Below are 15,477 nucleotides of genomic sequence, written 5' to 3' on the forward strand. Positions count from 1 at the left end.
ACGGAGCTTCTCCGCAAGGCACCAGCAGGAGGGTTCGACAGAGGCAGTACTTTGTTCAACCGGCTGTCAAAAAAAAGAAAAAAGAAAGCGGGCAGAGAGAAAGACAGACAGAGAGAGCGAGAAAGAGAGATGAAAGCAAGAAAGCGGAGCGCCGAGTTTTGAAACGACTCGAGAACGAGCGGGCAAGCTAAAGAGTGCAACAGCGGGGGCGGTCTCACGTCAGTGACCCGACGCGTACAAGCAGCAGCAGCAGCCGACCGTGACGCAAGCAGAGAAGTCCTCTTCTTCTTCCCGCTCCCCAGGCAAGCAGTCTACGCTCTCCCTGGGCACATGGCCTAAAGTCTTAGACCTCGGTCTGTTCTCGTCATCGTCATCCTCGGCACTCTTTTTTTTTTCTTTTTTAGTTATATTTCAACGAGGGAGGAGGAACGGCGCGCGAGCGGTATAGACTCCAAAATAGAGAGAGAGAGTAGCAAACAAACAAACAAGGCCAGAAATGGTCGCCCCCTTTCATCTCGTCGTCGGTGCGCTCTCTCGGCCGCCGGCGCGATGGGGTGGTGCCGACGCGCCGTGACACCACACCAGGGACGACGACGAACCCTACAGCGAGCGACGCCGACGGGCGGTTCGCCCAAAGGCTTTGGCCGCCAGTGGCTGCGCGCGTGCCTCATCCACACTGCAGTAGCAGCGGGCGCAGCAGCAGCGCCGTGTAGTTCGCGCGCGCGAGCGCCGCTGTTCCACGAGCCGCTGCAGCGCAGCACGGGCAGCAGCTCCGGCCGTCTTATTTTTGGAGGCCGCGCAGAGCCCGCGCTTTCTTTCTCTCGGGGGGCTGCCGCACCGATGGCTGCGGCGGCGGCGGCAGCGGCGTGGCACAGCCCACAACAACAGCGACGGGCCGAAAGAGAAAGCCTGCGCTCCCGCCGCAGGTTTTAAGGGCCGTGCCAGCCAGCCGGCCGGGGAGGAAATCTCTTCGCCACACCGTCCCGTTCCGTGGAGGAGCCCGGGTGCAGTGTGGCCGGCTCCGTCGCCACAGCCACTGCTGTGCACTAGGAGGCGCCGTCGCATAACCATTCTCTTCTAGCGAGGAGGGTGCGATCGCTCACCTTGCCCGATTCCTACGATAGCCGGCTCGTTCGTCCAGAAAGAGTGACTCCACACGTGGCGACTCGGCCGGACGCGGAAGTACTACTGCAGACGGCGAACGTTGTTTCTTCGCCAGTGAACGCCGATGGAACTCCTATAGGGCCCGTGCAGGACGTGTTCTGGCGGAAGAGCTAGGATGCAGTGGTGTTTCCGTAAAGAGATTTAGCATGTTCCGGGAAGCGACGTCTCAGTAAGGCGTGCTCTTCACGCTTAGGAGACTTTCAGCTTATACAAGTATCCCTGCGCCTAGATTGGCGGCCACAAACTCTCAGCCCACTTGAAGTTCAAGTAGCGCGCCGACTAGCACGAGTGGATTGCAGCTGAGCCGGAGCCATCTGCCTCGCCCAGCGAAGCCGGCGTCCTCGTGGACCACGTGCTTTCGGGGCTGCCGTCATGAGGCAACGTGTTCGATCGCCGTCGTGGGACACCCACGGCACAGCCCACGTCCAAGCGCTTGGCGGATTGCAACACCGATGAAGAACGCCTTTCTAGAGCGGAACTGTTCGCTTAACCCAACGCGCCGCTTGGCTTATACTGCACTGGAAGCCGGAAGTCGAACTTCAAGACTCACCGAACTTGCGATTATCGTCCCCACGCGCCATCAAAGAAGACATAAAATGCCATCCCCGAGCGTATGAGTGCCCAAGTGAGTGTTTCGTTGTGCCGTGATCATGTTCACATCTCTCGCGTCATCATGACGAGTCGACCGCCGGACCAATCAAGAGTGCCGAACAGGTTCGATTGCCGCCTGCCGCTACACCGTCTTCAGCCTACGCCTTTCGACCGTGAGGTGGCCGCACGGTGCAGTGGCCGTCGTTATGAGTGTTTCCAGGAGACGAGTCGGTGATCGCCGCGAATCCTGGTCGGCACCGGGTCGCCGCGGCCCCGCAGGGACCCCGGCGCCGCTCGATCGGGCAGCTCCAGGATGCGGGAACCACGCCGGTCGTCGCGATGCTCCAAGTGCCGCTACTACTGCCGCGCCGGCACCACGTCGCTCATGTCGCACTTCGGGCTGTGCAGCCTGGTGGTCGGCTATTGCGTGATGGGCGCGTTCCTCTTCGAGTACCTCGAGGCCACCAACGAGCGCAACAAGCGGCTCGAGATGATGCGCTGGCGCTCGAACCTGGCTGACGCGCTGTGGGAGCTGACGGCCGAGGCGCCGCTCCTGGACCAGGCCAACTGGACCGGCGAGGCCGTGGCCAGGCTGCGCCGCTTCGAGGTCACCCTCGTGCAAGCGGTGCGCAAGGAAGGCTACGACGGCAAGGAGGACGCCCAGCTGCAGTGGTCCTTCACCGGGGCCCTGCTCTATTCGATCATCGTCATCACCACCATTGGTGAGTGCTTCACTATACAGGCGTCGGAGTGGTCGGTGATAGTCTGCGGAGAGATGTTTAGAAGTTATGTGCGTCCCGAAGGCACGAGTTTACCTTTGCCAATTTGTTGTTACAGGTCAAACTTACATGTTAGCGGAGGCATGGGTAATGCTCGGCGGCTGGAAATGCGGAGCGGAAGAAAATGAAGTAGGGGCTGTAATGGTCGCACGGCCATTAAACAGTTACCTGTAATGGCTTCTTGGCCTAGTAGTATCTGCAGCGGCACTCATCGCGAAGTCCGGAAGGCGATAGCCCTCCCTATCCCCGTGCACCCCTTGCACTGCAGAAAACTCCGACATGCCCACGCACACACACTACCGAAACCAACAGATGTTTAGCGAGAATTGCGTTTAGCTGAATAAACGCCGTAATTTATTTGCACTAGAAATGCTGCTTTTGCGCCAAGGCATCTGTAGCGGTACATTTAAGAAGTCCCTTGAGTCCTGAGATCCGCTGCACCACCTTCATAATTAAAGAACTGCGAGTATCAAATAATCAGTAGAATGATGCACTCCCCACTCCCATTTATTTTTCATAGGATATCTACAACGTGCGTCTGCACGGTGTAAATAACATGCATGAAGTGCATGCATGTGCAAAGCGCGCCCAAGGCATCCAGATGTCCGCTCGTTTCTGTGACTGCGGTGAATATACACTCGACATAGAGAGAATAAACCTTTTTTTCTGAGCAAGCGCAGTGTGCGCCTTAGGTGGGTGGCCTCCTTATTCGAGGTAGCCGCGAGCGATGGCTGTCTCCGTTCGATAAGGATTTATGGATACGTTCGAGGAAAAAAAATGAAGCGAAAGAAAAGAAGCCTTCTTGAAAAAGGCACTTCGACGGCTAAATCAGTGTGCCAATGATCTGGGTTCGTGGCGCTTACTTTGGAGGAAGTTACTAGTGAGCCTCTTTAAGCTCTCATGAAATCGCAGTAACGGTGGGCGCTAGCATAGAGATTCAGTATAGCCGGTGATGGCAGGATCCTGCAATTCTCCCTTATACACCTACAGGATTTTCAACCGTAGCTGCGTAGTTTATGATCACATAGACCGTGTATTTGCGTGGTTGCTCGAATGACGGGGACAATATAACGATTCGTTGATATAATATAATGTCGTGATCCCGGAAAAATGCTTGCCATACCGCGACTTCTTTTGACAAGTGCCAGCAAGACGGAATGAAAAATGAGACGCAGTCATAAAGAGCACACTGAATCCACACACACAAAAAAAAAATCGTGGTTCTTGAGTTTAGACTTTTTGGCATTCGGCATGACCTGACTATGACGGTCAAATGTAGTGGCAGAAACACTCTATAGGAAAAGCCCTATATCGGCGCAATCGGTGTATGTAAGGTCTTAATTCGCTAGTAAACCAGTGTGGGCATAGCCTTTATTCTTGTCGTTTCATCTTGCTCCAAACCCGTCAAGGGCACACACGTTTGTCTCGTGTACTGCTAGCGCGGTTCGTCCCCTGCAGAAGCTGAGAGTGCTCGCTCCCGCTCATTCACTGATCAATAGGGCTTCAAATCCACTGGGCTATAGATGGCATCTGACATCAGAGACATCAGACGTCACTGGTCTCAGCACGAATGACGACACAAAGAAGGTATGGTTGTCCTCGTCCTTCTTTGGGCATTGTCTTTCGTGCCGAAAGCAGCGCAGCAAACTGGCTTAGCTCGCTCACTGCATTAGTGGGAGAACTGTTCAATTGGGACCACGCAAGCGCTCGCGTGCGTCTCTGTACTATGCGACCCGAGTTACTGTAACAAATGCTAAGCGCTGGGCTGGTCGATGCATTATCTACTAAAACGAAAATGAGCGAAGACGTGTACGTGCGCATAAGACAAAGAGTACACTCAGGACGATTAATTGCTGGACTAACAATTCTAACAATGAACTAACTTGGCTGTTCGTATATGCACCCGCATTGCCGCACCACGTGCACGCGCCAGCGCAATATAGCAGTTCCACGTGCTACATACTTCACTACTCAGGCTTTCTGTCACAATTACGATTCTAATATATGCACGCTGTTTATTCGGTTAAGGCACTTGCACGAATCCGTTCCTGCAAGTTGTCCCGAAAAAAAATGTAAGTGCGCAACTTCGGAGAAGGACAGAAACTGAAGAGCGTGACAAAGACAAGCGCGCTTACATTTTGGATTATGCAGACCCGAGATAACCCAACGTTTCACATTACCAAGAAATTTTGTTTTAGAGATCTATAGCAGGCAGTGTCCATGTGTAGCGACGCTCGCCAGTCATCGAGCGGGAGTGAGTGACTTGCACAAATCTTTTGTGATGCGCGAACCACTTTATCCGACAACTTACTAAATAACGAGGGCCATACGACCACAATCGGCGCAAAGAACGTGTTACCGTGACAACAACGCCAAGTTATCGAAGAGCGTTCTAGTTAGACCATGCACTGAAGCCGGCAGTGGAAAACGTTTCGTGAGCTCAGTTTGGGCCGCTGACAAACTTTCGCAAGGGCACGTAGCGGTGAGACGCGGCGCGTTCGCGGCTCTCCCGCTTGATGACGGCCGAACGTGGCTACTCGGCAAACTCTCGGTGATCGATTGTTAAACTGAAATAGCTTGCCGGGGCGTTTTCGTTTGTATCGTTAGCAGTCAACACGCATGAGTCGTGTCTTGTTTGGGTGCGTCACGAAGGAGGAGAAATTCACTCGTGCCAGCGAGCATCTGCGTTTGTCTTCCTTTCTGTTGTGCTGTCCCGTTGCGCTGCATTTAAAGATGGTTCTCATATCAATATACCAACTAGCCCAGCAATCAGCTCTTTTAATGCACGAAGGGGGAAGTCTGGCGTAAAATTTGATCATCTGTAGCTCGAGATTCGTCGATATATCCGGGGGCTATGTAACTCATATTGCCAGCCGAGCATCCTCGATGACCTTGGGCTGGTATATAGGTATATGGGGAGAGTTTGGAGGCAGCATTGTTTCCGCTACTTCACTTTACATGAACCTTGTTTGAAAATGTAAGACATTCTGTTCAACATTGGAGGGCAGGAAAATTCGCCAAATTGTTTCGTAATATGAAAGAGTTTTCTCATGCGCTTTATTTTTCTTGTCGCGATTCTGGCAGTCTGATTTTCTGCGCTGGTGTCGTATAGCAGAGGCTGAAACACTCAATTTAGCAAAATAATGCGATACGCCCACTGCTTGACCGTACATGATGAGTGGATGTTTCATCAATAATACGGTCCGTCGACGTCTAAACTATTCCAAATATGACAAAAAAAGGGACACCGCTCTAAGGCTGTCAGATTTCAGCACCACAGCAGACGAAATGCAGAATCTAAGCGCTTGATTAGCCTTTTCAGTGCGCATTGCCTTAATTGTACAGTGTACGGATATAACTCAGCGGGCGGGGACAGAGGTGCAGGAAAGAAATATGAGCGAGCTAACCGTTAATAAAACTTTTGCCTGCACATCCACAGTTCCTGAACTTCACTATCGGTTTTACAAATCAAGCTTGGCGGCATCAGAGATGCATCGCGAGGTGGATCTATAATTTGTCGCGGCAATGCTTGAACGATCTCGATTGAGCACTGGCCGTTAATTACATCTGAGTGGGAACGTTGTAACATACGACCTGTGACAATATTTTCGCCGATCGATTTCTCATTCGGTTGAGGTGAGAAAGGAGTTCAGTTTGACGTCATCCGGATGTCCCGGTAGTGTTGTATATATATCACATTTATCACTCGCCCAGTAAACTCAACCCATAGGATACCGTGCACGCTGGCGGGGTGCTTGCCATGACCTTTGGTCCATGCAACTGAAGCGCACCGCAAATGCGTGTGCAGCGTCACTGTGTGATGCCAAAAAAATGCCATCGTTCAACTAAAATACATTACATCGCATTTAACGGACGATGTATGTACACGTTGAAAGGCGTCGACAGTACACGCTGAAAGTGAGCCGTCAGGAGGTATTGCGTCCAAATTACGTGTCAGGCTTGAATGCATTGCGACGCCGACAGCGCCACACCGCGTGCTGACACGCAGACTGCGTTTTAACGTACAGACCTGGAGCTTTTGAAAAAGTTCGCTGCAGTTCGCGTTTCAGCAAACAGCCTGCGAGCTTTCAGGGTTATGTACAGTGCTTTGACCGTTTTCAACGAGTGCTTTGTTCTCCAGTAGTTGGTTTCCGAGTCTTTTCTTTTCCCGGTAAGTGACGGGCACTTAGGACGCCCTCTAAATGAGCGCATTGACTTTGGCGAGCGAATTGTCAACTCAAGCGGTTGATGATCAGACGAACCCGTCTTGTTTCTAGCGTTTTCGGTGCCGCTTGGCGCATCGAGAGCTGAAAATTTTTTGACGTGAAGTGCGCGAAGCGTCAGCACGTGCATGTCGTGGACCGGGCTAATGTAAAGATTATATCCCGATGTTTTTTTTTTTTTTCACGCTTCGGCAGTGTCCGAGAGGCGCTCCGCCAACGCCATTATCGGTGCCGGCCGGTCGTGAACATTGGGTAACAAAGGAACAGAATCCTGCGAAAAGAATTCTCACATTATGTCGACCGCGCTATTGAAGGCATTGCATGAAAACTAATTTATTGAATAAAAGGCGTGCCAACAGTACTCATACTTTCAAAAGCACATCTAAGCAGAATTACGCATGCGCGTATTTGTGTGTGTGTGTGTGTGTTTGTGTGTGTGTGTGTGTGTGTGTGTGCGCGCGCGCTTGTGTGTGTGTGCTTGTGTGTGTGTGTGTGTGTGTGTATGTGTATGTGTATGTATGTACGTGTGTGTGTGTGTGCGTTCGTGCGTGCGCAGTGAGCGAAGACATGCGATGCTTTCGTTTCAGATGAATATACACATCACTGCGGTGCGAAAGTCAATCGGACAGCAACTATGGCCTTCACAGCTATGGGTATATACCGGAAGCTTCTGAGCCGCTGAAACTGCCAATATGCCGATGAGCCGTCGAAACTATAGCTAACGTGGAATGAGCTAACTGAACATGACCATTCTTGTGCAAGTAATGCCCGCCTCTCCAAGTATAGTCCACCAGAATAGGCGACATTACTTGATCATACCAAGTGGGATTGCACAAGGAGTCCGGCGTTACGGTATAATTAGTTTCAGTAAATCAGTCATCCCAAAAATGAATCTTTACCCGTGGAATTTTACGTAATTGTTCACTTCCAGTGGTAGTCCTTTTCTTTTTGCGCTTTGTCCGTGGTCTGAGTCACGCTCCGCCCACGTGATCACAGGGACTTGGCCCGCCATGGACGGTGAATCTGTCACGCAAGCAGCTTTCCAAACGCAGCCTCCTTCACATGTGCGCGCATGCGCTGTCGCGCACCAATGCTGCGTAATGTAACACCTCCGGCTATTATCTCAGGGAGACAGTTGGCGTTGGCAATGATAGAAGTGCACGTGCTGGGAGACCGAGGTTCGATCTCACCATCGGGCAGGTGTTCCAATTTACCCACGAGTTATTTGGCAAGACAGGAACGGAACCCAGCAGCCACGGTCAGGAAAACCCGGGAGATTACGCAAAGAAAGGTTCCGCTTCAAAAAAATCACAAAAAAACACACACAGATAGTAGAGCGAAAAGAAGCCCTACTTTGACCGGCCTAGGTGTATGTATCTAATCCCGTCGGCACGTAGTGTGTGGGCTCTTAAAGAAGCACAAGCTTCGTGGTGGCCGCAGCCTATCTGGTTGTAGAGTTTATAGCCCGACAGCAATAACAACACTGCGACGGGCAGCCCTGTCAAAATATACATGCACTCGGTTTGGCCCGTATTTACACTTGCCACCGCTTCCCGTCTGTGCCGCAGCTCATACATGTATATTCACTCGAACTGCGTGCGGCCTCGTAGGGCAGCCGTCCTTCCATGTACTACGTCGGTTCTCGATCGTACTGCCCGTAACAACAGGCGTCAAGTTTATCTCCGAACGAGACGCGCTTTTCTCTTGCTCTCAGAAGTCTCCGCCGCTCCGACTGGCGCTTTTCACCCTGAGGCTTCGGCTACCGGGTGATGCCTGTTTTACGGCCGACCCCTGCCCGCTTTTACTGGCCAGCTGTCGATGGGTTTCGGCGCAATATAAATGAATAAGGCCATGGAGATGCTGTTGCTTTTTCTTGGTTCTACTGACGTCTGTATCTCATTCTTAGTTTCTTTCGTTTTTATGAATTTATTGCGATTCATGCTTCGCGAAAGTTTTCTTTTTCCCAGGACAGGTATAACATGCGCTCGTGTGTCTCGGCCTCTCCTTCGTCCTCGTCTTGTGCGCGAAAATATGCATTCATATACAGGCAGACACATTGTTAATGGGAACATGCAGGCATCTGTTGCAAATCTCGCATATGGTGCTGTCGCTGGTGCCTGCGAAAGTCCTATCGATGCACCACGCAGTTTTAACACATAGAAGATTCAACGTCATCGGCCGCATTTAATCTGCCGCAAATTTGGACGTCTTCAGACTCGCCAGAGAGGGGAAACTCGCTACTTTTCTACTAAAATATGTCACGAAAGTAGACGGTGTTACGCTACTTTTGATACACAGGTCGCTTTACGATCTTCGTAATCTGATAGCCGGGTTATATTAAGTTATACGAGGTCTGTCCCAAGAATTCACGCAGTGAGTCTATAAAAAAAAACTCGCAGGATGGTTACTAGTGTGTAACGCAATGTTTAAGCGTTAGATGTGGGGCGCTAGGCGCTTTCGCTCCCGATCTCGAGCTCATTAAATCGCTTAGTGGCATGAAATTCCTGCCTCCTTCATGAGATTTCAGTGTAACCGATGTTTCAGGGAGTTACTTGTTTTAACCGGTACGCTCCCCTCCATTGCTCGATTGCTCCCCGGCTTTCGAAGCAGCACAGTAGGTTGGAAGGTGCGCAAAAGTGCGCCTTGCAGGTGCCTCAGACCAGGTGCCTCGTCCGGCGCGCTTCTGTGCGCCGGACGAGGCGCGGTGACGCGCTAAAGGTGACGTGACGTGAAGTGATGTCACCACGTAAAACTGACGTGTGCCCTTTAAAGATGCAATAATATGCAGAACTGATTTATTTTTCGGAATAGCCGGAGACTGCGTCGTTCTGAAAGGAATGAAAGATGGCTGCCCACCGATCGCTCGGGCACTGGCTACTAGGAGCTGCCTGGGAGAATCGATTTCTCTGCGTATATTAAACATTTGTCCACGGCAGTATAACGTTGTCGAGCCCTTCTTGGCATGTATGCGACATTCCTATGCCAATTGTTCTTCACTGAGGATCTGTTTGGGCGGCATTTTAAGCCTTCCGTTGCACGCCGCCGTGATTTTGGACCGGCCACCGCATGCTAAGCAAAGGGAAGCGGACCAATCGCCAACGCCAGCACAACCCTCCCCGTCTGGTTATCTACTTTCACTACGCTAGCTCATACCAACCGAACACTCTCCACTTCTGCATGTTCCTCGCCTCTCGTCAGCCAATTAAATAAGAAAAGAAACTTTCAAGGTAGGAGATGTTGTTTGCTTTCAAAACAACCAAAAGTGATCTCCTATGAACGAGGAGCGCGTATCACTGGCCTCTTCAAACAACGCTGCGGTTTCATCGCCTGATGCTTGCGTCGGCGGTTGCGTAAATTTGACATCAGAAGATTGCAATAAAACCAGAATTGAATAGTCTAACGTTATACGGCTCCTAGTGCGTGTTCAAAAATGTAAGCTTTCAGACGCACGCCGTCCACATCGAGAGAACAGTTTTTTTCACGCCTCTACGCCTCTATCCTCTCAACCTGGGTGAAAGTCTGACCGCTGAATACGCTCGCTTACGGGCTCACAACCACTGCTTCCACGAAACCTTAGTGTTCGCGAAAAGGCGAGGTGGATAAACATCGCGCCGGGCCTTATCGCCGTGTTCGAATATCTCCCGAGAACTAGAATATGGCGGCGAAAGAACTTCCGGAAGGCGCGCCGTCGTCGTGCTGTCCCACTACAGACGGCACATGCCCCGCGCTCCCACGCGCACGGTTAGTGCGTCTCTAAAGATGCACAGTTCGTTTGGCTACGCTTCCTGCGATTACGCTTCCTCTTGGGGCGTCGGCACTAGAATGCTGCAATAGGAACGTATGTGATGCCATGTTGACTTTTGTAAGTGATGCAAAGGACTGCCATGCTAACTTTATCGTTTTATTTTCCTCAACATGAAAACAAAAATACTGACTTCAAATATTAAAATAATATAGCATGAGATATTAGCGATTAGCATTCAGTTAATATGTCATTCTTAATTCCCAAAACTCTATTTAATCCTTATTCTCTTTTGTTTACCTACTGCAGCCCGATTCATGGCCGATCCCCCGCGGTGGGTCGAGCCATACCCGTACGCACCAAACCAAACCAAACCACACTTTTCTAAATCAGCTCCGTGGCGAAGCTAGGACAGCGGTCTGCCTGCCGCCGCTGGCACGAAGGCACGAAGCACACTACAAGCACAAATATAGCGCTCCTGCTGAGCGACTATATATGGCGTCTGCATGCACTGGTCTGAGCGGAACGGACGGTAAAGCTCAAGCTGAATGATATCGCTCCTTTCACTGACAGCTGACTGGCGCCGACGGTTTCCCGTTCGTTCCCACCTCGTGCACCGTCCAGGTGCCACGCCCGCGCAACGCCACCGGGCGCGCTTCTCGTCACGCCACCGTCGTGAGACGCCTGGAGGTTTCCAAGGCACTGTTCCTTCTGCTCAGTGGCCATTGCCTCGCGTGCCGCGTCGCCCCACCGTATGGCGCCCGTGTACAGTTGTAACACCGTCCGAGGAACTCGAGCGCAACGCTGAACCTCACTGCCGCCGTCGACAGTTATTCCTTCGGTTGAAACTGTATAACTCTTTAAGCGATAGCTTCTTCGCCACTGCAGAAACTTTCTGTGCTCGTTGGTAGAGAATGGCGTTTCTAGGCTAAATGGTGGTGCTTAAGATAGTCAGCACATTTTAAGCACTATTATTTGTCTAAATACGCCTGATTGATAAATACACCTCACCACTTGAGCGATGTGGTGAGGAAGCAAGGAAGGAGTGTGAAGAGGTGCGAGGAAGAAAGAGCGGCACGAAACTCCGAGAAACGCGAGGGACGTGTACTACTGTTTAGAGGTTTAAAGCGAAGCTTTCTTTGGCCTACGCCACCGCGGCTTGGCGTGAGTCTGTCTCATACGGAACAGTCACGAGGCCGACTAATCAGCCTATATATCCAAGTGCAGCGGCATTACAGATGTACCGTTGATCGACTTGGTTCTCCACGGAACTGCCCAGTGAAGAAAGAAAGAAAGAAAGAAAGAAAGAAAGAAGATAAAGGAAACGGTGCCTGAACATTCTCAGTGCAACAAATATCCGCCTTCGAGCACATGTATAAACATTTTATTCAAGTCAAGCCCTCTTTGCCTTCCTGCTCGGGGTCTGGCGTGTCTGCTCGGTCGCTCTGTCTCCGAATAAAGTGAGCCCACCCCAGAGACGGCGCGAAAGTGAACTGTATAGCCCGAAAATAGTGTTATCAAAGTTAGGCTGATTCTGGAGACGGCAATTCGCGGTCGCGTAGATAACATCGGTCACGTGCCTGGGGAGCCTCCGCCGTGTGTGCGCCCTGTGGGCGCGTGGGCGAGACAGTGCGCGTAAGTAAGGCTCAGCATGTAAGCTTGTTGCAGAAACTATCAAAGCTAACTTCAAAGAAATCAAACAAACGCACTAGCGATACATCCGAAGTATGCTTCTGACGTCGATAACTAAATGTTTGATGATGACGGCGCAAATTATCGTCAACGTGTTTTAATAGGCCTATGGCAGCGCGACGACGACGGCAGAATGACAAAGATGGCATGTCACCATCACGACACAGCGCGACTACGGTGGCATGACAACTGCTACGCACGTGCGCTTTCTTTTCCACTCGTTCTCTTCACGGAGGACACGTACCTTTCCGACCATTCGCTTTAACAATGTGCAGATCCCACGCATTGTGGAGGTCGGTCTAAGGGAAGCTGCGGTAAGCCGGCAAGGCAAAATGACGCATCTCGTCTATAGCCATCATTGGTGTTCTCGTAACCCGGTCCTACTTCTTTCGTTTGTCTGGTGGGGGAGCCCGGGCTTTCACTAGTTCTCTTGCTAGGGCTCTGCATCTGGCTTAGGTCGCTAATGGTGCGTTCCATCTGTCCTAGTTTGGCAAAGACAAGCTGCATCTGCTGCAGGATACTAGCGACAGGCTAGCGACACTGTTTGTGGTTGCTGCGTTGTCAAGGGCTGCACAACGGATGCGTTCGCTGGGCCTGGCGTGTTCCTTGATTGTTTTAAAAGTGGTGCCTAGAGGCGTGCCATCCTAGACTTAGCCTCGTCTAATTCTGTTTTGAGTTGTCTGTTCTCGTCTAATACCCTTCTGTATTCAGGGTGTTGCGTGATCGGTGGTGTAACAGATGTATATTTGGCAGTGGGAGATACGACTTGCGCCCAGCTTACCTGATTCGCCTGTGGCTTGCTCTGTGCCAGGAATGCCCCGGGTGACTTGCTTCTCGGATGGGCTTTCGCCTTCGTGTTCTCCTGTGTGGTTGGTCTTGGCCTCGACGTGGACCTTCGGCGCTGCTGCCCTGATTGTCCGTGCTACGAGCGGTTGCTCGATGGCGTGCGGGTTCTTGAACGACACCTGTTGGTCGCACCTCGTCCGCAAGCCCATTCCGATTCTTCGTCCTCCTAGGAGAACTAGCGAGGTGCTGGCTTGTGTGGTTTCTTGGATGGTTGCGCTGCCTGCTTTCGTACAGGCTTGAGGCGTTTTGGGCAACTGCGGTCTCCAGTTAGATGGTCCCCAGAGCAAATTGCGCATGTCGGGGTACAGTTGTGAGTTACTCCTGGGTTGCGCAATCCACAGGTACGGCACGTGGGCAAATCTGGTTGCGGGCACACGTCGGTGCGGTGGCCAACTTCCCCACACGCTCGGCAGAATCGGACCGTGTTACGAAAAGGAATGCACTCCTTCTCACCTCCTCTGTAGCAAATGTATCTCGGTAGCACGTCTCCGAAGAAAGTAAGGAGAGCACTGTGAGAGTCTCCCAACATCCGGGCCTCTACCAGCTCCACGCCCTGGGTGCGAAAACGGATGCTCGCTTTGAGAGTCTCAGACGCAGTGTGCGGCTCTATACCGTGGATAACACCTCCCATGGTTCCTTTGCCTGGCGTGACGTAAACATTGACTAGGTGCGGTCTTCCGTTGATCTTCAAAGACGTGACGCCGCTCATCGCCATTGCGACGGTCGCATCCGGGGTGGACGCTAGTGCTATGTTGGAGCCCGACCGTATGCGCATAATGAACTGGTCCCACCTTATTTTTCCTTGACAGGCCTCCACTACTGCGTCGGAAAGCGCTCGGAGGGTTACATTCCTCAGTGAAAGTCCCTGGTGAGTTCGAAAAACCACTTTCAGGTGGTCCTTGGGTAGCGGTGGGGGCCTGCGTCTCGTGGGCCGACCCCGGCGTTTTGGCAGGTTGTCCGCTGTATGCTTGCTGTCCGCGGAGAAGTCTCCTCCTCGCCGGAAATTCCGCTCCTTTGCCTGTTTCTTCGGTTCTCTGAGCGATTGGGATATCTACCAACCCTCCTCTGCGCGGTCAGTCTCCGTTTGGGTGGAAAAATGCACACTGGCATGCGCGGACGCCATGGTGCAATTCCCGGCCGGTCGTTCATCATCCCGGTTTTGGGCGGCAAAGTCCACAACCTCTTCGCTCAAAGCCAGTGCGGGTTGTTGAGCCATCGGATGCGATTGCGTAGTCGATGTCATGGTCGTCACAGTGACTGCGGCGAGGTCGTGATTGGCGTATTCGAGCGTGCGTCTCCCGGCGTCGCCGCCGCTCCTCTACTCGAGGTGGCGGAGGCTTCGCATGGGCGAAATGGCAAGTGGCCGTCAAATCGTGAAAAATGGTCCGAGTTCGGTGAGAGTTGTGTCCTCCGATGCCGGAGCACTTCCCCTTCTAGCGGGTGACAATTTCCGGGCGGTTTCAGAGGATGAACCACCCGAAAATGTAGGTCATACGGAGGTCGATGTGCACGCGTCTGCACTGGTCGGCGTCCATAAGCGTTCTCCCGCACTATCGAAGCTAAGAACAGGGCGTCTTGCCAGCAGGCACGTATTCGCTTTGCTGAAAAACGTGGTGCTGAACGCTAACGGTTATACTTTCGTGTTACCGCGAAGTAAAAGGGCAACAACTTCTGCGATGGTAAAAACAAAGTGCAACAGTTTCTTCAGCGTAGTTAGAAACATAATAAAATTGCAGGCATCGTCTGTATCATCGCACAACCTTTATTTAAAACGTTTCAACAAAATTTCGGTTAACGTATATTCAACCAAGTGTTGGATCCGCCGTCTTTTCTGCCTTGCTCGCTGTCAGTGCTTCGTCCTTCGGGTGAAACGGCGATATTTTTTTAGATTGCCAGAGAGAGAGAGAGAGAGAGAGAGAGAGAGAGAGAGAGAGAGAGAGAGAAACGTGGTTTTCTTGACATTTTCATGTAAGAGGAAGCATACATACTGGTAAACGGTGAACTCTTTCTAACAACATTGTTAGCCAGCTAAATCGAGTTAATTGGCGCAAAAGCGACTTAAGCTATGCTGCGCCAGCCACAAGGTGGTCGACCATCAGGTGTCCCTAACAATACTGATAGAGGGCTTGTAGAGAGTATGGATTATCGCTGACGCATGGAAGTAACATAGTGAGAAACTCTATGCGCTGCCGTTCTCTTTCGGCTTTCTGCTTCATTGCATCCTCGGAGGTCTGCCTATATACGCATCTCTGGCGGTCTCGTCTCGCCACCGCTCGGATTTATACCACGTGATTGCCCGCAAAGACTTTCTTGCGAGCGCGCCGCTTGGCGTGATGAGGCGCTCACAATTTCTTTTCTTTTTTTACTTGAATATACGAATTTACAGACACTCGAGGAGCATTCATGCCGTCGGCGTCACCGCCATCGTTGTTGGCGTGCT

At 51.7% G+C, this 15,477-nt stretch overlaps 1 protein-coding gene across 1 annotated transcript in view; it reads left to right on the forward strand.

Annotated features, from left to right (window-relative positions):
• Positions 1-500: 500 nt before the first annotated feature.
• LOC142575440 (potassium channel subfamily K member 18-like) overlaps positions 501-15,477 on the forward strand; it is a 36,172-nt gene continuing 21,195 nt past the window's right edge. Inside the window, exon 1 of the mRNA XM_075684817.1 lies at positions 501-2,477. Within this exon, the coding sequence (XP_075540932.1) occupies positions 2,069-2,477 (409 nt within the window). The 5' untranslated portion in view covers positions 501-2,068. The remainder of the gene's footprint in view (positions 2,478-15,477) is intronic.

This window comes from Dermacentor variabilis, chromosome 3, assembly GCF_050947875.1.
Source record: "Dermacentor variabilis isolate Ectoservices chromosome 3, ASM5094787v1, whole genome shotgun sequence".
NCBI lineage: Eukaryota > Metazoa > Arthropoda > Arachnida > Ixodida > Ixodidae > Dermacentor > Dermacentor variabilis.